The 23,624-nt window shown below is 37.4% G+C and overlaps 1 protein-coding gene across 8 annotated transcripts in view; it reads right to left on the reverse strand.

Annotated features, from left to right (window-relative positions):
* Window positions 1–22,762, reverse strand: part of USP54 (ubiquitin specific peptidase 54) — an 83,624-nt gene extending 60,862 nt beyond the window's left edge. For 2 of the 8 annotated variants that reach the window (XM_029931931.1, XM_029931929.1), the window contains exons 1-3: window positions 22,660–22,753; window positions 22,438–22,475; window positions 545–1,118 (exon numbers count right to left, since the gene is read on the reverse strand). In XM_029931931.1, the coding sequence (XP_029787791.1) occupies window positions 545–691 (147 nt within the window). In that variant the 5' untranslated portion in view covers window positions 692–1,118; window positions 22,438–22,475; window positions 22,660–22,753. Of the gene's footprint in view, window positions 1–544; window positions 1,119–22,437; window positions 22,476–22,659 lie in introns of all 8 variants that reach the window. The other 6 variants (XM_029931935.1, XM_029931936.1, XM_029931930.1 and 3 more) reach the window with 5 other exon arrangements.
* Window positions 22,763–23,624: the final 862 nt, after the last annotated feature.

The following is a 23,624-nucleotide window of genomic DNA, read 5'->3' on the forward strand; positions in this document are numbered from 1 at the left end:
TTAAGCATATCTGACTAGACACCAATCATAATCTACTACCGCAGAGCTCAGAAGAAGGGGATGAAGAAATAGACAAAGACTGGACTCCGTTCAGTGTATGCTAAGAGCCTATGTAAGACAAAAGTAATGTACTTGAAAGGTCTGTGACTTGTAGAAAGAACTTTGCTTTCTTTTCTACAGAAAAGCAAGTAGGGTGATAAGACATCTTTGTCTCAAAAGGAAAAAAAAAGGAAGCAAGAAAAAAGTTAGTAATCAAGTACTAAGATCTTTTAGTTCATGTACTTTCTTTCCCCTTTGGGCAGGTAAGTAGTAGTAGTTACAGTTATTATTTCTATTATCATTATTAATCCCTTTTTTATATAAATGAGGTAATTGAGATTCAGAGATAAATGACTTACCTAAGATGACACAGATAAACTTAGAAATGATCTCAGGCTACTGACCTCAAACAGAGACCATCAAGGATTATATTTAGAAGAGCTATTGGAAACAGCATTTGCAACTAAAAGTCAAAGTTCACCAAAAATAAAGAAATTACCCTTACCTGCAGGGCACTGTTGAGGAAGCAGCTGTTTTGTCCTGGCTCATTGCTGAGACCTTTGCTGGGGGCTATGGAGGTTGAGCTTCGAGGAGCAAACATCCCTTGAACACTACCACGGCCCCCTGAAAAATAATTTCTTTTCCAAGACATTATTGTTCACATTTAGCTTGAAAACTTCAGAGAAGATTTTTGTATCTTTTTGGGAAAATGTTTCTGTCTGCTGAAGTTCTGATTTGTGAAAGAGAATCCAGAATTCAATGAATCTATGTTGAAATATTTTGAGTTTACAACCTTCCAAACATCATCTATGTAGCTCAAGGAACTCAGGTATCCTCTTAGATCCACATGACAGAGCTGTCCCCCATTTGCTCCAAACAATGCCCAAAATTTAACATGGCACAGTACAAACACAGAGAAACCCCTCAGGTATTGTGTCCTTCTATTTTTCTTGAATTGTCTCCATTAAATTGTGGCGAAGTGGCTGCAGTCCTCAATTCCAACAGAACCAGGATCAGAGTAGGATGTATTATTAGAGGCTTGTTGATGATGCTTCTTGTGGACTGAAGATTTTTTCCAACTGGAAGGAGAAGCAGACAGATAAGCAAGAATCCAATGCAACCCTCCTCACCTTCTATTGCCTTGTCCCATCATTGCCTGAAGTAAAAATTCAAGTTCTAAGCAACTGACAGATTCCACAAAGGTAAGAAATTTTGTTTGAATTATATGGGCTTTTTGTTCTTATTGCTGCTGCTTGTTTAATATGCCCCAAAGAGTTTCCATCATTCCATCCAGAACTTCGGAGAGTCTCTTCTCTTCTTTTCCTCTGTGACTAGAATAGCCAGCTGTGCCAGAGAGCTTTAACAAAAAGAAAAAAAAAAACCTGAAAGCTTGCGTCACTTAATGACTCTCCTGGCTTTGTGCTAGATTCTGCCAAGATCAATGTTGCCTCACCTCTCACTATAAACTTGAAACCTTGGCAAACAATGACAAAAACAAACAAACAAAAAATGCAAAAAAAAAACCAAACCTTAACAATAAAAAGGAGAAATGCTCAAACTAAAGAGGAAATAAAAGGGTGTGAGTAGCCTTACTTTTATAGGAAATTTCTCTGAAATTTTCTAGAAGACTGTTGATCAGGACAAAAACAAAAACCCAATACAGTTTCCAAAATCAAGTTAACAAAAATATTACCAAGTAAACATACACCAAATTAAGAATTGGAACAGTTTCTGTTAGATGTTATGAGTGAAGAAATTTTTAGAGGTGTTTTACATGTTCATGGCTATGAGAGCCTATTTAAAGGTGGGAAGGCCAAGTTATCACTCTGGGCTCTGTTGTGAGGAAATGTCCCATCTCAGAGAAAAACGCATGGCAAGTAAACCATATGCCCTTAATATCATGTCCAAGAGAACTAAATCTTCTCCTGCCCTGTTTGTTTGTATGTTTTATTTTTGCCAGAGGATCAGAGAGATAATTTGGGTTACAAATAACTTAATCCTCAGATTATATCTGAGGCACTCACAATCAGAGGCAATCCACTGACCAACATTACTTATCAACTAATTAAAATGCCAGTGGGGCAACAGGGGAGAAATACCAAAGCAAACACCTTTACTAGAAGGAAATCTTCTAATCTCCAGCTTTAAGGTTTCATATAAGGCTACTATGTCAACATAAGTAAAAAATTAAGAATATTGTTAAATTTGATTTCCAACAGTTCCCCAAGCTTCTCCCTTCCTTACTCCCTATCATCATATGACCATCTAAAAAATTAAAAATGCTAAAACATCTTAATCATTCTCTAAGAGATCATCTAGCATTATCCACAGTGTGTCCAGTGGAAAAACTGAGGCACAGGAACATTAAATGGTTGCACAAGACTGTTCTTTCCCTTCTCCAAATTCCCAGACTATTTATAATCTACATGTCACAATTAAAGTATTTGACTATATACTGTAGTGTCATATTATCCTCTATTTGTTTTTATTACTCTCTATTGGTTTTATATGGTATCAGTCATAAATCCTGAATGACTGTATGAAATGAAATACTAACTAGTGTCAGACAACAGCTAAACACTATACTTACATTCTTTTTTTATTCTTTACCTATCATGTAGGTGTTAATAGTACCCACCTTACAGAAGAGTAGAGGGAGACTTAAAGACATTAACTTGCAAACTGCTAGGTGGCAGAACTACAATTGTTCGACTATTAAACTGTGACTTATTTATGTATTTTATTATACTATTCCAAAAGCTCCTATCACAGTGCTGGTCATAAGGAGGAACTCAATAAATACTCCCTGATGATTAACATGGCACCAAGAAGGATTCCATATCTCCCACACAGACTAAAAGACCCTCAACTCTCTATATACACTCTCATACACACCCCACTCAAAGCTACTAAGCAACTTCCAACAAGCCATGCAGCATTCCTTCAGCTCAACTGCTGCAGAGGAATGACATACCAAGCCTCCACTTTGCTCACAGCCAAAAGGACTTGGCAGATAGGTGGGGTTTCCAGTATCCACATTAGAAGCTATTGAAACTCAGCCTGCCCTATGATACACACCCCTGAGTTAGGCAGCAAAGGGGGAGAAAAAACAGACACAGAAAAAAAGATTCTCAGGCTCTGAATGGCAGCATTATGTAGGGTAAGGCAATAAGCTCTCACGCTTGTGCTAGGTGTGTCAGAAACTAGAGGTGAGAGCCAGAAAGAACAAGGCCAAAGGAGGCAGTAACAAATGATCCAAAGAAATACTGATGACAAAATATTTCACTTAAGTTGTAGGTCCAGCACCAAACCGCAAAATCCTTCTACTATACCATCTACTAAAGATATATAAGAAAGTCAATTAAGAATTATACCCCCATCAATCTACCAACCTATTTTTTTTATATTTATTTATTTATTTTGAGAGAGAGAGAGAGAACACATGCGCTCACATGTATGAGCATGGGGGAAGAGGGAGGCAGGGGAGGCGAAGAAAGAGGGAGAGAGAATCCCAAGCTGGCTTCGCCCTGTCAGTGCAGAGCCCTATGATGGGCTTGATCTCACGAACCACGAGAAAATGACCTGTGCCAACCAAAAGCAAGAATTGGATGCTTAATGATTGTGACACCCAGGCACCCCAAACAACCTATTTTTAAAAAGAACAGAACATCAGGGCTCCTGGATGGCTCAGTGGGTTAAATAGCAGACTTTAGCTCAGGCCATGATCTTGTAGTTTGTGAACTGGAGCCCTGCATCAGGCTCTCTGGTGTCAGCCTGGAGCCCACTTCGGATCTTTTGTTCCCCGTCTCTCTGCCTCTCCCCCACTTACTCTAATAAAATAACATTTAAAAATAAATAAATAAATAAAACATCTTAGGTAATAAATACTCAAGTATTTAGAGGTGAAATATCATAATATTTGCAATGTACTCTGAAATTGTTCAGAAGAAAAAATATGTGTATATATATTCCTAGTGGCTTACAACTATCTGGGTGTGGTTGTGTGTATATGTAAATACAAAGAGAAAGGGAAAATGGTAAAATAAATATAGTAATAATGTTGACAACCAGTAAATCTGGCTGAAAGGGACATGGGAGTTCTTTGTACCATTTCCTATAACTTATCTATAATTTTAAATCATTTTTTTAATTTGAAAGAGAACTGATATCTAAAAAAAAAGAATTTAAAATTACATAAATTACCTTGTAATATATACAGTATTCATGATTCAATGAAAAAAATGACTAAAATCATTAAGCTAATAGATAATAACCATGCCAGAGGCTATCAGCAATCCCAAACTAAAATTTAAAAAAAGAAAAGAGAGAAGAGAAAGATAAATACAAAAAAAGTCTGACATGACAATAAAACAAAAGTATTAGATATGAGGATAAAATAAAGCTCCGATACTATATCTATGAAAAGGAGAGCTCAAAATACAGTATAATGTCTAGCTGTTGTAACAGCAAGCAATATAATTATGATATATACAAACAGGAGCCCAACTAGACTCGGAGTTAGGGGACATGGGTTCAACTTCCATATTTTTATTATTCTGGGTAATCCTAAACTATTAAGTGTCCTGAACTTTGTTTTCTGGGTCCGTTAAAAAGATGACAGAATACCTATTTTACACAGTAGATGAGATTTAATGTAATAGGCATGCCAAAGTACTAAAAAGTTTTCAAAACAAAGAATGAATAATGAGTTCTGCTAAAACAAGTGAACTGTGATGCCTAAAAGTTTAAGTGTAAATTTTGTTTTGGGGACCTCAGGATACCAGAAAGTTGTAAGCCACTAGGAATATGTCTTCTAATTGTATAAAAAGAACAAATCCCTCACATAGGACAAATGATATGTTAGCACAATTTATGTTCTTGGAGAAACATTAGAATTTTACAATTATTTTTAAAATACAAAGCTTAACTTTCTATTTGTAAAAAGGCAAACAGTTGAGCCTATTACAAGGAACAGGGTAACATTTTAGAAGGTCTACAAAGAATGACCATGTCCAACTGATCAATGATTCAAATGGAAAAACCATGAAGAGTATCTCAGTTTCTAAAGAAAGAGGAGTAGCCCCATTACAAGTGATTAATGCCAAAAGTAACCCAAATATTAGGAAGTCAAACTGCACTACAATGAGATACCCAAAGAGTTAACCAGGAAAGTTGCTCCCATTTCAAGTATCTATTACTCTATAAAGCAGTTTGCTTGTAATTTACTTAAGAAAACTGTATGTGCACTGATAAATCAACAAGAAATTACCTCAATTCCTTGGTATGCTCCATATGTCAATAATTCCCAACTATGTATCTTGCTAGTTATTATAAGAATTAAAACTAGTTAATTCAGGGGCACCTGCATGGCTCAGCCAGTTTAGTATCCAACTTTGGCTCAGGTCATGATCTCATGGTTCGTGAGTTTGAGCCCCACACCAGGCTTGCTGCTGTCAGCGCTGAGCTTCAAATCTGTCCCCACCTCTGCCCCTCCACTCCTGAAAAAAATAAACTTATTTTTTAAGATTTATTTATTTTTGAGAGAGAGAGACAGACAGAGTGTAAACAGGAGAGAGAAAGAGAGAGAGGGAGATACAGAATCTGAAGCAGGCTCCAAGCTCTGAGCTGTCAGCACAGAGCCTGACATGGGATTCAAACTCACTGACTGTGAGATCATGACCTGAGCCAAAGTTACATGCTCAACTGACTGAGCCGCCGAGGCACCCCAGAAAACTTTTTTTAAAACTAGTTAATTCATGCAAACTGCTAATTCAATGTCTGACATACAGTAATTACTGTATAAATGATGGTTACTATTACCTTTCAAATATTTCCTCCTCATAACTTCTTTTCATTTAAAGATAACCTCATATAGATACCCTATATTCCTTAAAAACAAAAACAGCAACAACAAACACCACCTTGAAATTATTAACTCCTATGCCCACTGTCCTATATATTTTTGGACCTTTCACTGCTAAATGTCTCCACAATTAATAATTTACAACTGCTACTTCTTCATGCTCACCATCAACCTCTTCAGGGCATGGTGCTCATCCTTCACTCCACCATCACAATTTTCCTTCATGGAACATCGCTATCTAAAGAAATCTAATTGAAATACCTACTGGCTTTTTCCACAGGCTTCATTCTTCTTAATTTTTCTGCAGCACCTAACACTTACTGTCTTGAGGCTATACAATCCTGGATTTGGTGGGTAAATTAATAAGAAAATAAGAGAATGAATAAAATGGAATGACAAACCAGAACACTGGTTCCTCCTACTGACAGTGCACTTTTCGTTTCCTTTGTTGCATTCTTAAAAGAAGGTATTGCCTAACGTTTAAATCAGAAGTTCTTGCTCACCTCTACAATTCCACTCATGGTATTTCTCATCCCTTTTTGTCATAACTTCAACCATCACTTCTGGTCTGGCAAATCACAAATCACAGGAACTCTAAAACCAAATCACCAAATACTTACACATTGTCGCACTTTCATGAGTTCAGCATGTCCAAATCAGAAACCACCTCCTTTGCCCCCAATATAATGCCTCTTCTGATTATCTTTTTTTTTTTTTTTAAACTAATGGTACTTCCAATTGCCCAAGCTGAAAACCTCTGTAGTCTTGGACTCCTTCCTATCCATCCCCCCTTCCCTATCCATGTCACAAAGTCTTACCAGTTCTCCTTTCAAAATCCCTTATATTGATCCTTCTTTTTCACTTCCACTGTCATCACCCTAGTTTACACGACACTTACTTCCCATTTAGATTATTATAAAAGATTAACCTTGCTGGCCTCCTGTCTCTTGGCATTCCAATTCACTTATACATAATTGCTTTTAAAAAAATTAATATTTCTTTTTAATATGCCTCATTACTTATTTTTGTACATTTTACAAGTAAAGTTAAATATACTTTTACCATATGACCCAGCAAGCCCATTCCTATGTATTTTACCCAAAAGAAATGAAAGCTGATGCTCACATTAAAAACCTGTATACAAGCTTTAAAACCTGTATATGGCTTTACACATAATCACCAAAAACTGCAAACAACCCAAAAGTTCTTCAACTGGTAAATAGCACTTCCATACAGTGGACTCAAAAACAAAACATAAAGAACACTGTCATACGCAAAAACATTGATGAATCTCAAATGTACTATGCTAAGTGAAAGAAGTCAGACTCAAAGGCTATACACTATATGGTTTCACTTACATGACATTCTAGAAATGTCAAAATTAAAAGCCAAAATAGATCAGTGGTTGCTAGATGTTGGGGGTAAGGGTAGAGATTGATTACAAAGGGGCAGTACCGGGGTGATGAAACCGTTCTGTATCTTGATTATGGTACCTCTATATATTCAGCAAAACTCAGAACTCTATACCAAAAAGATTCTGGTATTTCTATGTAAATTTTGGTAATTTTATGTAAATTACCAAAGATGTTTAAATTGCTTTTAAAAAGTATATTCCAAAGTGTAAATTAAAAAAAAAAGTTTCCCAAAATAATCCCTCTTGCAAAATAATGTGCAAACTTCTTAGCTTGATTCTTAATAACACAATCCAATTTAAATTTTTTTATATTTATCTCCTTCTATTTCCCTATATGAATATTCTTCCCAAAGTGTTCTTCCATTTCTATGACCTTAATTCTGTTTTATCTACTTGAGATATTAAATATCCTTCCTCCCCTCTTTATGTAAACCAGCTTCTTTGTAAAAACCATAGAAAACCTTCTTTGGCCACCCCAAGCCTAAAGAGATCACCCCTACTTCTTAATTCCTAAATAAGTTTTCTATAATTTTAAGAGCAATTAATGTTTCTATTATGCCAATGTTTCTAGAATCCCATGGTACCCTCAATCTCTAAAAGATGAGCTTTATCTCATCCCATTTGAGAATGGGGAATGGATGGAGGTCAGAAGCCAATTGTGTTATATCCATATATCTGTTATCATGGGATACATTATCACAAAATTTTACCAAAGTTTCTTTTGTCATATAATCCATCTTTCTGTTTATAAATTGTGATTCTACCTATATATATAGAAAAAGTATGAACTACATATATATATATATATAAACTTTCCATATAATTCTTTCATCTTATCGAGCAAGATATTCTTTTTTTTTTAATGTTTATTTGTTTTGAGAGAGACGGAGAGGGTGAGGGTGAGAAAGAGAGAGAGAGAGAGAGAGAGAGAGAGAGAGAGAGAGAGAGAGAGAATCCCAAGCAGACTCCAAAAAGAAAAAAATTTTAAAACTTAGTAAGCATCTATTATTTGTTCAGTGGCAGTCTATTCCAAAGAAGGTACCCACACACAGTTTCAACAGAGAATCTTGCTTATTAGTTTTTATGTCATTAGATGATGATTAAAAATAACCACCACCTAGAGTTGATGGGGAAGGCAGGGAGGGGTGGGGAAAATGGGTGATGGGCATTAAGGAGGGCACCTGTTGGGATGAGCACTGGGTGTTGTATGTACGTAATGAATCATGGGAACCTACTCCTGAAGCTAAGAGCATACTGTATACTCTGTATGGTAGCTAACTTGACAATAAATTATATTTTAAAAATAAATAAAATAACCACCTATTAATGGTAACTACGCTGTATATGCAAATTTATTCAAACTTAAATTTAAAATGCTCCATAGCCTATTACTCAGTACTCCTCTCTGACTGATTTAGCAACCAATGAACTCTCATCATTCTGCAGAGAACAGTCCTAGACTAAAACAAACTTAAGAGACAGCAGGCTTCCTGGTAGCTATTTATTCCCACTCTACAGAAAATGTATCATCATCTTCACCCACATTTACTAGTTTCCAGCAGGGTCCTAAAACTATGAAGTAATCAATCAAAGGTGGAAAGAAGAGAAAGAGCATCTAAGAAATTTATTAGTGTGTTGCTCTCAACTCTGAATAAGTTATAGTGACCTGTATTACACTACTGCTGAATAGACTCTGGGGAACCCTAAATATGTCTGTTCATAATTTTCTTCCAGCTTTATTAAGGTATAATTGACAAATAAAAGTGTAATGTAGTATATAATAAAGTATAAAACGTGATGATGTGATATATGTATACCCCATGAAAGGATTCCCATAATCAAGTTAATTAACATATACTAGAAAGAGAAAAGATACATAAAGAGCTGGATTTTTGAAAAGATAAACAAAACTGACAAATCTTTAGCTAGACCAAAAGACTCATAAATGAAATCAGAAATGCAAGAGGGGCACTTGGGTAGCTCACTAAGCATCTGACTCTTGATTTCAGCTCAGGTCATGATCTCAGGGTTCATGGGATTGAGCCCCACCTAGGGTTCTATGCTGACAGGCTGACATCATGAGCTGTAGAATTTTCCCTCTCACTCTCTGCCCCTCCCCCACTGGCATGCATGCACACACACTCTCTCTCTCTCTCTCTCTCTCAAATAAACTACAAAAAAAAAAAAAAGAAAAAGAAAAAGGAGCCATTTACAATAACACAGCAATCATAAGAATTGTAAGAAACTACTATGAAGACTTAACTATAGAGAACTGAGGGTTGCAGGAGGAGAGGTGGGTGGGAATGGGTTAAACAGGTGGTGGGTATTAAGGAGGACACTTGTGATGAGCACTGGGGGTTGTATGTAAGTGATGAATCACTAATTCTATCAGGGGAAACCAGTATTACACTTTATGTTAACTAACTGCAGTTTAAATAAAAATTTGGAGAAAAAAAAACAATAAAAAATTTTTTAAGAGAGAAAAAAAGCAAAAGTGAGTGAGTGAGGAGCAGAGAGAGACAGACAGAGAAAATCCCAGGAGGGTCAGAGAGAGAGAGGGAGAGAATCCCAGGAGGAGCAGAGGGAGAAAGAGAGAAGCAGGGCTCACCTGAAGTGAGGCCCCTGTTTTTTTTTTTTTAACCCAAAGTGGGGCTTGTCTTCACCTAAAGCAGGGCTCGAGCTCACATGAAACAGGGTTTGCGTTTTTTACCCCAAGTGGGCTTGTGCTCACCCAGAGCGGGCTCAAGCTTACCCAATGGGGGACTCAAACTCACAAACTGTGCGGTCATGACCTGAGCCACGCAAGCACACCTAAAGTAATTTTAATTAAAAAAAAAAAAGAAAGAAACTGTGAAAACTTATATGCCAACAAATTAAATAACCTAGAAAACATGGATAAATTCCTAAAATATACAACCTACTAAGACTGAATCTTGAAGAAATAGAAAATCTGAATATAAATACTTGTATTTATTTAACTTTTAATCGTCTTTATACTTATTTAATCATCATTACTACATAGCTCCTGGGACTCACTACAACAAAACAGCTTGCTTTGCTTCATTGACTTTAATATCAGGTAAACTTCCAGGAAGCTAGAAGTCACAATTGGGAAAGAAGCATGCCATCTTATCACCTGTTATTTTCTTGTGTGTAAGAGATACTAACTTGTACATCCCACATTATTTCCAATATGAACACACTAGCTTCCTATGGGCAGGCTAAAAACCTTTCCATTTATGAAATGACAGAAAACTGGGTCCTAACATTCTTGCACACCCCACATCCAGAGGCAGATTTATGAAGAAACTAATTAAGTTTCAGGCCCCCTCTCTTGCACAGCCCCTCAAACCCCCATATCTATTTTTCACTTTAAAAAACTTTTATTTTTTAATATTTTTACTTTTTTAAAGTTTATTTATTTATTTTGAGAGTGTCTGTGCACACAAATGGGGGAAGGGCAGAAAGAGGGGGGAGAGAGAGGGGGAGAGAGAGAGAGAGAGAGAGAGAGAGAATACTAAGTAGGCTCCCTGCTGTCACTGCAAAGCCTGACTTGGGTTTCAATCAAGTGAGATCATGCCTGGAGCTGAAACCAAGAGTCAACCGCTTAACTAACTGAGCTACCCAGGCACCCCTTTCATTTATTTTAGAGAGAGAGAAAGAACAGTGGGAGGGAGGGTAAGAAGGATGAAGAGAAAGACAGAGAGAATCCCAAACAGGCTCCACACTCAGCTCTGAGCCCTACACAATCCCACAACCCTGGGATCATGACCCAAACTGATATCAAGAGTCTTGATCTTGAGGTCATGGGTTCAAGCCCCATGATAGATGCAAAGATTACTAAAAATAAATAAATAAACAGAGCTTTAAGAAAATGTTGTCCTTAAACAGGACCCCCTGAAAGGTGCCTGGGTGGCTCAGTTGGTTGAGCTTCTGGCTTCTGCTTGGGTCATGATCTCACAGTTCATGAGTTTGAGCCCAGTGTCAGCTCCTCTGTGCTGATAGCTGAGAGCCTGCTTCAGGTTCTGTGACTTCCTCTTCTCTCTGTCCCTTCCCCACTCATGTTCAGTCTCTCTCTCTCAAAAATAAATAACCATTTAAAAAAATAGCAATCCCTATCCAAATAACACCAGCAATCTTCACAGAACTAGAAGAAACAATCCTAAAATTTGTATGGACCCAGAAAAGACATCAAATAGTCAAAGCAGTCTTGAAAAAGAAAATCAAAGCTGGAGGCATCACAATCCCAGACTTCAAGATGTATTACAAAGCTGTAATCATCAAGATAGTATGGTACTAGGACAAAAACAGACATTCAGATCAATGGAAAAGAATAGAAAACCAAGAAATGGACCCACAAATGTATGGCCAACTAATCTTTGACAAAGCTGGAAAGAATATCCAATGGAATAAAGACAGTCTCTTCAGCAAATGGTGCTGGGAAAACTGGACAGTGACATGTAGAAAAATGAACCTGGACCATTTTCTTACACCATACACAAAAATAAACTCAAAATGGATTAAAGAGCTAAACATAAGACAGGAAGCCATCAAAATCCTAGAGAAAGCAGGCAAAAAATTCTTTGTCCTCAGCTGCAGCAACTTCTTACTCAAATCTCCAGAGGCAAAGGAAACAGAGGCAAAAATGAACTATAAAGACCTCATCAAAATAAAAAGCTTCTACACAGCGAAGGAAAGAGCAAAATTAAAAGGAAACCAACAGAATGGGAGAGGACAGTTGCAAATGGCATATCAGATAAAGGGTTAGTATCCAAAATCTACAAAACTCAACAGCCAAAAAACAAATAATCCAGTGACGAAATGGGCAAAGGCATGAATAGACACTTCTCCAAAGAAGACATCCAGATGGCCAACTGACACATGAAAAAATGCTCAACATTACTCATCATCAGGGAAATATAAATCAAAACCACAGTGAGATACCACCACACACCTGTCAGAGTGGTACATTAACAACTCGGGCAACAAAATATGTTGGTGAGGATGCAGAGAAGAGGATCGCTTTCGCACTGCTGGTGGAAATGCAAACTGGTGTAGCCACTCTGGAAAGCAGTATGGACGTTCCTCAAAAAGTTAAAAATAGAACTACCCTACACCCAGCAATTGTACTACTAGATATTTATCCAAGGAATACAGGTGTGCTGTTCCAAATGGGCCCATGCACCCCAATGTTTACAGCAGTGCTATTGACAACAGCCAAAGTATGGAAAGAGCCCAAATGTCCATCAATGGATGAATGGATAAAGAAAATATGGTTTAGGGGCACCTGGGTGGCTCAGTCGGTTGAGCGTCCGACTTCAGCTCAGTTCTCACAGTTCATGGGTTCGAGCCCCATGTCTGGCTCTGTGCTGACTGCTAACGCAGAGCCTGGAGCCTGCTTCGGATTCTGTGTCTCTTTCTCTCTCCGCCCCTCTCCTGTTCACGCTCTGTCTCTCTCTGTCTCTCAAAAATAAATTAAAACTATGTAAAAAACAATTTTTTAAAGATATATATATATATATATATATCCACAATGGAGTATTACTCAGGAATCAAATCCTGCCATTTGCAACTACATGGATGGAACTTATGCTAAGCGAAATTAGTCAGAGAAAGACAAATATATGACTTCACTCATATGAGGACTTTAAGATACAAAACAGATGAACATAAGGGAAGTAAAAATAATATAAAAACAGGGAGGGGACAAAACATAAGACTCTTAAATATAGAGAACAAACAAAAGGGTTGCTGGAGGAGCTGTGGGGGGGTGGGGGGAGATGGGCTAAGTGGTAAGGGGCTTAAGGAATCTACTCCTGAAATCATTGTTGCACTAAATGCTAACTTGGATGTATATTAATTAATAAATTAATTTTTAAATGAAAAATAAAGTAGACCTTATCAAAATTAAAATATTTTGTTAATTGATTTGTTAATAAAACAAAAATATTTTACGTTAATATTTATCAAAACATTACAACTAAAAAAAAATTAACAGCAAAAAAAAAAGCAGGACCCCCCTGAATTATTTGAGCTTTAGGACCCAGAGAATCTGAATCCTATTAGAGAAAATGTATGTACCTCTATAGTATGGTACTTGAGAAAATACATAAATGAAGAGATACTTTAAATTCAGTAATACTAGGGGGCGCCTGGGTGGCTCAGTCAGTTAAGCGTCTGACTTTGGCTCTGTCATGATCTCACAGTTCATGGTTTCGAGCCCCGTATCGGGCTCTGTGCTGACAGCTCAGAGCCTGGAGCCTGGTTCAGATTCTGTGTCTCCCTCTCTCTCTGACCCTCCCCTGCTTGTACGGTCTCTGTCTCTCAAAAATAAATAAAAAACAGAAAAAGATTTTTTTTAATTTTTAAAAATTTTTTTAAATTAAAAAATTAAAAATAAACAAATAAATAAATGAAATTCAGTAATACTGGGACACCTGGGTGGCTCAGTCTGGTAAGCATCCAATTCTTGATATTGGCTCAGGTCGTGATCTCCTGATTGTGAGATCAAGCTCTACAGTGGGCTCCTCGCTGGTGTGGAGACTGGGATTTTCTCTCTCTCTCTCTCTCTCTCTTCGTCTCTCTCTCTCTCTCTCTCCTCTCTCTCTGTCTCTCTCCCCCCTTCCCAAGTTCATGTGCACATGCATACTCGTGCTCTCTCTCAAAATAAACATTTAAAAAATAATAAATTCAGTAATACCAATAAATTTGCATTTTACTAATCAAAGCAACATCTAGTATGTTACTCATTGTATTAGGTTTATTAGCACTAAATAGGTCAATTGTACTGTTGATGTACATTTGGGTTTTGCATTCTTGAGCCCACTGTAATAATTCTACTGAGGATCCACAGCTGACAAAATAAAAATGACAGGGCTTGGGGTGCCTCAGTGGCTCAGTCGGTTAACACTTCAACTTCGGCTCAGGTCATGATCTTGCAGTTTGTGAGTTTGAGCCTCACATCAGACTCTGTGCTGACATCTCAGAGCCTGGAGCCTGCTTCAGCTGCTGTGTCTCCCTCTCTCTCTGCCCCTCCCTGACTCACTCACACACACACACAGACACACACACACACACACACACACTCTCTCTCTTTCTCTCAAAAATAAACATTAAAAAAATTTTTTAATGACAGGGCTTTTTTTTTTTAATGTTTATTTATTTTTGAGAGAGACAGAGCACTAGCAGGAGAGAGGCAGAGAGAGAGAGGAAGACACAGAATCTGAAGTAGGATCCAGGCTTTGAGCTGTTAGCACAGAGCCTGATGCGAGGCTTAAACTCAACAACTGTGAGATCATGACCTGGGCTGAAGTCAGATATTAACTGACTAAACCATCAAGGTACCCCAACAGACCTAATTTTAAAAGATCATAGCTCAGAACACCTGGGTGGCTCACCTGCCTGAGTGTCAGACTCTTGATTTCAGCTCAGATCATGATCTTGGCAGTTCATGGAATACAGCCCAATATTGGCTCTGCACTCACAGTGCAGAGACTGCTTGGGATTCTCTCTCTCCTTCTCTGCCCCTCCCCATCTCTCTCTTTCAAAAGAAAAAAAAAAAAAACTTAAAAGATCATAGCTCAAGACTGCTAATCTTAGAAGCAATGCTCTAGAAGCTAATTAAATTTAGGGAAATATTTTTATTTCTCTGTATTAACGAAATACAAAGAATAATTACTCCACAAGTGTATCCAGTATCTCAAAATGTGCTGCCATTTTTCTCAGGCCAAAGTAATAAACCAGACTACAGCAGAAGCTAATCTAATTATCCCCTACTGTATTCCTCATCAACAAAGTCATCTCTTAGCCTCTGTTTCTAAAAAACCCAAAATAGTCATTCAAATGTTTGCTGAAATGAAACTGGCTTAGGCATAAAGAGAGATGAGGCCCAGAGGAGCACTTGGCCAGGAGGAGCCTGTCACCCTAAGAGACAGTGGCGTAAATGAGGTTCCTAGATCTACAGGTTATTAGCATTGGAGACTTCATTATGAATGGGATATGAATGTAGCTGAGACCAATGAAGTATAGAAATTATTTGATGCTATAGATCCTAGGGACCCTTTGATGAGACCACATAAAAGATGTAGGAAGCTTAGAATGGGATAGAAAATTTATTTCATAATAAATAAAGTTCATTGAGGTCTCTAAGTAAACATTACTAATTTCATGTGTGGAGAACATGACATTTATATAAAATGATACCATCAAAGAATCTCCACCAAAATATTTATTAACTGCAAGGTAAAAGATATTATTAACTTTACTGTGGAGCAACCTGGCAGAAATCACCTTAATCAACAATCAAGGTCAACCTCACCTGCAATAATACATACTAACATCAGGAATCCTATTGTAATAATACACTGAGAAGCACACAACATTATTTGGAGTATTCTTGCCTAAATCATATGATCTCAGTCCATTCATAAGAAAACATCAGAAAAATCCAAATCGAGGAACATTTGACAAAATAACTGATCAATATTCTCCAAAAATGTCAAAGGTATAAAAGACAAAGAAAGACTAAGAAATTTTTACAGAATGCAGGAGACTAAGGAAGAAAAACACCTAAAATGCAATGTGAGAACCTAGGTAATATCCTGGAACAAAAAAAGAACACTGGAAGACAAACTTGTGAAATTTTAAAAAGGTTTTTAGTTATTAGTAGTATTGTACCAACACTAATTTCCTGGTTCTGATCATTGTACTATGGTTATATAAGATGATAACATTAGAGGAAAATGGCTGAGGGATATATGAAGATTCTTGAACTATTTTTGCACTTTTCTATAAGTCCAAAATTGGTTCAAAATTTTTAAAAAACCTCCAAACTGTATAAATAATTCATTGAAGGAGATGGAACCTTGAGCCCAAAAGGGAGTAGACGCATTTGGAAGATTAATATCTATATGTATAAAGGTAGGTGGACTAAGATTTACAGGAAAAGAAGAAACATTGACGTAGTTTGTGATCCTGGTAAGCTGGAGTCCAATGAAGCCTCATGTGAAATCTCTGGGCTTATTATGTTTAATGTCAGAGCATAGCAGTTAATGGGTTCTTCTATCAGTTCAGGAACCTGTTTCTCAGAATATGACTTACCTAGAATGAACTATTAGAAAAGTTTTTAAATCCACATGAATAAAAACAAACAAAAAAAACAAGGGTCTTATTAGGGTGATGGAATTATGAACTTTTTATACCCTTTTCTCTATTATCTAAATTATCCACAATTCATGGATATATTATTTACAAGTCATAATTTTCTTAAGTAAAACTAAAATTGGGATTTAAGCTCATTTTCCCTAACAATACAATGAAAGGACCCTGGACCAGAGGTAACCAATCATTGAAGACATCTAATATACTAACAATATGAAAGCTATTTAAGAATTGGTAACTATTTCTTTTTAGAAACAGAGGGCTAGATTCAGATGTCTATTTCCTTTCATTCTATTCTCATTGTAGCTGCTGCTAAGGTTCAGATCCTCACCACCTCTGGACCAAAGCACCACCTTACTGACTCATTGCCAAGCCTCCAATCCTACAAGTAATTACAAGTAATTACAATAGGACCCCTAAAATACCACATTACTATCATTTTTAAAAAGCTTCAGGGGCGCCTGGGTGGCTCATTCGGTTAAGCCTCTGACTTCGGCTCAGGTCAGATCTCACGTTCGTGGGTTCGAGCCCCGCGTCAGGCTCTGTGCGGACAGCCAGAGCCTGCTTCCAGTTGTGTGTCTCCTTCTCTCTCTGCCCCTCCCCCTCTCATGCTCTGTCTCTCTCGGTGTCAAAAATAAAAAAAATATTTTAAAAAAATCTTCAATGGCTCCCAGTAGGGACATTCTATTGGCTAGAGAAAAATGGTATTTTTCCAATTCATAAAAGGGGAAATTAATGGATGAATGGATTTTTTTACAAGTTTCTGTCCCATAATTTTTTGTCTTCCTATTCTACAACTAATAGGGTAAAAACAAAAACAAATAGCAAACTTAAAGAAAAAAAAAAGAAAGCAGTCAACCGGACCTAATTTGACAGCTCTTTTTTTCTTATTGACTCATGTTCATGATTCTGATTTTTATATTGCATATCTTTATATACACATATTCTTCCAGTAAAATTAACTATTAATTTATAAACTGAATTCAATATGTCTGGCGCCTGCACAAAGTTTGAAAATTATTAGATCCTATCACTGTTTCCAGCTACAACTTCTATTTTCTCATTCATTGATCACAAATTTCACTGAGCACCTATTATATGCCCCTCACTCATCCTCCGCTCTAGGTAAGCTGGACTCTTTTCTGTATAATGAATATGCTCTGTACTCTACTTCCTCAGCACCTTGGCTCTAATATTACCTCTACCAGGAGTGCCTTTCCTGTCCATTTCTTCTTGTTAAAAATCCTAAGAATCCTACCATCAAAAGCTGCATCAAAAACATTCCCAGGGGTGCCTGAGTGGCTCAGTCAGTTAGAAGACCTTAGGCGACTGATTCTTGATTTGGGCTCAGGTCATGTTTGGGAGACTAAGCCCTCCCACCCTTCCCAGTTGGGACTCTGTGCTGTTAGCAGAGAGCCTGCTTGGGATTCTCTCTCTCTCTGCCTGCCTCTCTTTCTCAAAATAAATAAACTTTAAAAAGTTTCTTGGGGAGCCTGGGTGGCTCAGTCAGTTAAATGTCAGACTTCAGCTCAGGTCATGATCTCACAGCTTGTGGGTTCAAGTCTGGTCAGGCACTGTGCAGCTCGGAGCCTGGAGTCTGCTTTGGATTCTGTGTCAGTCTCTCTCGGCCCCTCCCCCGCTAGCTCACAGGCACAACTCTCTCTCAAAAATAAACATCAAAAAAATTGTAATTTCTTCAAAAATAAAAATAAATAAATAAAAAGCGTTCCCAGATTCTTTTCTTCTTCCACCTTTCCATTTTCACTTATTTCATCCTCTTCTGTGCCCTCAGCACATGTGGAACATTTCCTCATGTTACAGTTACTTGTGTGCATGGACTATATAGCATATATTCCTTAAAGACATCATTTTTTCTACACAGAGGTTGAATATATAAGCACTAAATCACTGAAAGTTTAACTGAAAGAAAAAACTTTTTGTTTGAAGGGGCAAGTACCTAGAACAACAAATTCTAACACCCTGATAAATTCTGACTTTCCTTAAAGAGCCCCCTTAATGCCCATATCTAGCTTGTGACACTGTAGATTTTTTCTAATGGAGACTATCAATTGAATCAATATTTGCTTTTGATTCAAGCTTGAAAATAAAGAGATAAACATCTACAACCATTAAAAAAGCTAAGCTATTTGTTGATTTATGGGCTGATTATCTCAAACTCCCCAGTGAATACAGTTACTCAACTCAAACAATTTCCTGAGGGTTGGACTTTGGCAGCTTCAGACTATTACATCATGTACAAGAAGAACTGTATACTGATAAAAAATAGAAAGCCTTATTTTTCCTTTTATAAGAACTTAGAAAACTGTCATGTAAATAAATTTTCCAAAACCAATTACAAAGAAAATACAAAGACAAACAAACTCAGAAATGATAGTTGCGAGGTGCCTGGGTGGCTCAGTTGGTTAAGTGTCCAACTTCGGCTCAGGTTATGATCTCACAGTCCGTGGGTTTGAGCCCCACATCAGGCTCTGTGCTGACAGCTCAGAGCCTGGAGCCTGCTTCAGATTCTGTGTCTCCCTCTCTGCCCTTCCCCACTCGCTCTCGGTCTCTGTCTCTGAAAATAAAACAAAGACATAAAAAAAAAAAAAAAAAAAAAGAAACAGAAACGACTCTTATAAGGATCCAGAGTTGTAAAGATAATTTACTGACTTCTGAGGGAAGCAGCATGATAGTAGAAAGAACATAGTGGTTAAAAGTGCAGGCTCTGCAGGGCCAACTACATGGCATAACCTCAGGAAACATCATGCTCACAGTGGTGATCCAAGGGGTACGATTCCCAGAGAACACAATATGAATTATACAACTTAGAGTTCAGAATTAGTGAAGTAGAACAGATCTGGACTCCACCACCTAACAACTAACAATTGTATCATCTTAACCAAATTATGGAATTGGTTATTGAAGTCTCAGGCATCTCATCAGTAAAATGGGATTAATAAATAACATCTAAATCATGGAAGTGTTGTGGGAATTAAATATAATAATGTACACATTTAATTAGCCCAGTACCTTGTATTAGTAAGTGAGGCATAATTACTCTGATGATGATGATTAAAGAATAAGATGAATCTACATTCCAATCCTGTTCTATCACTTTCAGGTCATTTACTACTTATAATATATATTATTCCACAAAATTATATACGCAAAATATTTAGGGCCAGGTACAAAATAGGAGCTCTGATGATGATGATGGGGGACAGGGGGCACCTGATGGTTCAATTGGTAGAGCATGCCAACTCTTTAAAAAAATATTTTTTAATGTTTTATTTATTTTTGAGAGAGACAGTATGAGCAGGGGAGGGGCAGAGAAAGAGAGAGGGAGACACAGAATCTGAAGCAGGCTCCAGACTCTGAGCTGTCAGCACAGAGCCCGATGCGAGGCTCGAGCCCACGAACCATGAGATCATGACCTGAGCCGAAGTCAGACACCTAACCAACTGAGCCACCAAGGTGCCCCAAGAAAACAATTAGATTACTATATTAACTTCCAAACCATTTTTCCCTTTCTAATTCTGTCTATAAAATATTGCTAGAAGCAAACTCTGATCAATTACTATTTAGCTTACAAAATTTCAGTGACAAAATACAGTCAAAACTCCTTGGCCTTAAATGGCCTTCTATAATCTTAACCCATGCACGTTTCCAACCTCATTTATCACTAATCCCCTCAGAACACCTGTGCTATATATACACCCAGGTTTTTGCTCAATAAGGAATATTACTTCTTTTTCCACTCCCATCTTCCTAGTCCTACCTAACACAAGTGAATCCTTTTCACTCAGCAACCTATTTGAAGAAGCCATTCTGCTGGCAATTTATAGTAGTAGAGATTAATGATAGTCATACCCTATCAGAAAGGAGTAGTCATTTATATTAACTCATTTTCCAAAGGATGGTCTAAATACGGCTCCTTACCAATTGGGACATATTCTCTCTCTCCCGGGTCTATGGAAGAAAGATACTCTATGGCCAGAAGGACTAACACAATATTCTTTCTCAAACACACTGCTAATAGCACCAAATTAGTTAACAGCAGGAGTTAAAGGAAAGAGAATCCATAGCAATTATATTAGGCCCCAAAATGGCAAAATTATAACTAAGAGTTGCATGAAATTGTCCTATATTATCCTCTGGCTCGACAACTTAGAACTAGAGATTTTTTTCCCTAATTTTTTAAACTCCTAATGCTTCTTAATTTAAATGCTTGATTTCAATGATGCTCTATTTATTAATCATTATAAACACACCACTACCCAATTCTTTCAGCACAAACAATAATAAAAGTATGGTGGCTCTATCAACAAGAGGAAAATAGGAAGGGAAGCCACTGACTGCACTGACTTGACTCATTTCTGCTGGGAGAACACTGGTACTGAATGGCACAGGCAACTCCAGTGTCAGAGACCAAGCACATGACTGGGAAGGTGACAGAGGATAGCAAGAAAAGAAGGGCATCTATAAAGAACTCCTCCTCGGGGTGCCTGGGTGGCTCAGTTGGTTAAGCATCTGAATGGGATTTTGGCTTGGGTCATGATCTCATAGTTTGTGAGTTAGAGCCCCACATCAGGCTCTGTGCTGATAGTGCAGAGCCCACTTGGGATTTTCTGTCACTCTCACTCTCTCTCAAAAATAAATAAATAAACTTAAAAAAAAGAAAGAAAGAAAAAGAAAGAACCCTCCTCTATGGAGACAGGAGATGGGAGGAATGGGCAAGGATCTACTGAAATCTACTCTAAAAGCCTCCACAATACTCAAAATCATGCTACTAGACTCCAGGTTTTGAGCCAGGTAAAATCCTAGGTCTGACACAACTGAGAGACTTACAGCGAGTTATTTAGCTGTGAAATTAGAATAGCAGGCACCACTTAATGAACACCAACTCTGAGCTAGGCACCAGACCAGAATGCCCCTTAATTCCCAAAACTAATCTGCCAAATAGGGATTATTCTCATTTTTCAGAAAAGAAAACACCTTGTTCCTTCTACCCATGCTGCCCAGAGGGATATTACTACCTGCCTGGCAGAATTGTACTGGTAATTAGAAGTAAATGCAAAGTACTTAGCATAGAAACTAGCACCTGTCACATGTAAAAACTCAGGAAATCATTACAGTACAAGTGCAACTATCACTTGGATAAATGACTCAATTGAACAGCAATAACATCCCATGAACAAGTTTTCCCTCACACTGTCTACCATAAAAATTATTTTAATTAGCAATACTTTCTGAGAACTGAAGGTGTACACATGTACAACTTCTTAGCTGAGGATCAATACAATCCAAAGAAATAAAAAGCCCATTATGAAAGTGATATTTGACTCAATCTGAACACCAAATAGTAAATATTTTACTTTCAAAATGATTATAGATCTCATACCTCAAGAAAGCAGGGGCTAATGAACAAATCTAACTTTCCAAAAAAATAATTCCCAGAAGCATCTGTTATCCTGAAGTACTCAGCAAACCGTTTCCCAGAATTAACAACCTATTACTATAATCTTATGAATTTTGCCAAAAACATTCTGCTGAGAGGAAAAAAGAATTACTCTGCTTCTGGAAGCAAATACTACTTTCCAGCTTATCCACAAAATAGATCTTTTCTTCATTGTTACTTTTATCAATAGGTTAATACTAAAAAACCTTCTATTTGAAGTAAGTTTAAAATACTAAACCTGTAACACCTACTTTAATCTTAATAAGCTCAAGAAAGTCTATGAGAATACTTCTTAAACCAGTGATAAACATCAAATCTCCAAAGCCTTAATAATTAAAACAGAAGAGCAAAAAAATTGAAGCTCTCCTGAAAGTAAAGAGAGTCCAACACCCTTAATTTCAAAGCTTAAACCTTTGCTATTCAAAGCAACACTTCACAAAGACTGACCAGAGACAAAGACTATATCCTTCCATTCACTCACTTCTGCCACAGCACACTACTTACCAGACAGCATGCTCAACCTCCAGCATTTCCAAGGGCATCTGTGGAGCAAGGGATGGAGGAATGAGGAAGGCCAAGGGAAGAGCTTCGAGGAGCAGGGAGGGAAGGGTATGGGAGGGAGGAGACAACTGCATCTAGCAACAATGGGAAACTGTGAATCTAAACCACAAAGGCTTCCCCGCAGAACAGGGTAACAGGGGGAGGACAATTCTTTTTACCACCTACCAGGAGCTCAGAGCTGACAATTCATGATAAAGCTAAAAAGATGGAGCCTCCAATTAAATGTAAACAAGGTAAACTTAAGAAAGTAACCAAAAATAACTTGAAAGTGCATATCACAAACTGCATAGAGGCTTAAGAAAAACAATTAGGAGGTTGTTTTCTCTAGGGGCATTCCTGATGACAAAGGTCAGCAGTGTAACAATAAGGTTTGCAGGATAGCAGCTGTTTCCAAACAGAGAGCCGGCCCTAAAAAACATTCCTTTGCAGTATAGTCAAAAGGAGCACAAGAAGACACAATTGTAGTACTTGAGAGAATAACCAAAACAATGTTATTGTTTGAATCCTTAAGTCAGAATTCCAAGACCTGCAAAACTCCTCCTTAAACAAGACACACTCTTAAAGAAAGTTATTGTGTGAACTGAGCAGTTGAATTCAAGAATCAATTTTAAAATCCTTGGGATCTCAAAGGTTCCCAAAACCAAAGGCAAAAAAAGACAGTGAAAGATCTCCACCCCTCTCTCAGGGAAGAGGCCAAGTCAAGTCACCAAGAACAAATAGCAGGCAGAGTCCTGCCCCCAAGCATGTGATCAGTCAGCCCAGAACTTACATTTGCAAGCAGGGCACAAAGGCCCCAGAGTACTCCCAGTTATAAAACAGCTTTATTGAAAGGAGTTGTTTTAGAAGCATACTGATTTCAAAAAAAAAAATTCATCAGCAGAATCCCTGCCATGAAGGTCTGTTGCATTTCTATAATTTGCAAGAAAATATATGATTTGACTTCTAAAAATATTTAATTAAGATTTATTAGTAAAATTAAACATATTCAAGCACTGCCCAAAACTAATTAAGCTCTTACATTTTAATAATATACTAAAGTACTCCTTTCACAGCAGGAAGAATACCCAAATTTAAAAAAAAAAAAAAAGAACAAAAAAATACTACGGCTGTCTTTTGCTAACTATTAGTAT

This window comes from Suricata suricatta, chromosome 2, assembly GCF_006229205.1.
Source record: "Suricata suricatta isolate VVHF042 chromosome 2, meerkat_22Aug2017_6uvM2_HiC, whole genome shotgun sequence".
NCBI lineage: Eukaryota > Metazoa > Chordata > Mammalia > Carnivora > Herpestidae > Suricata > Suricata suricatta.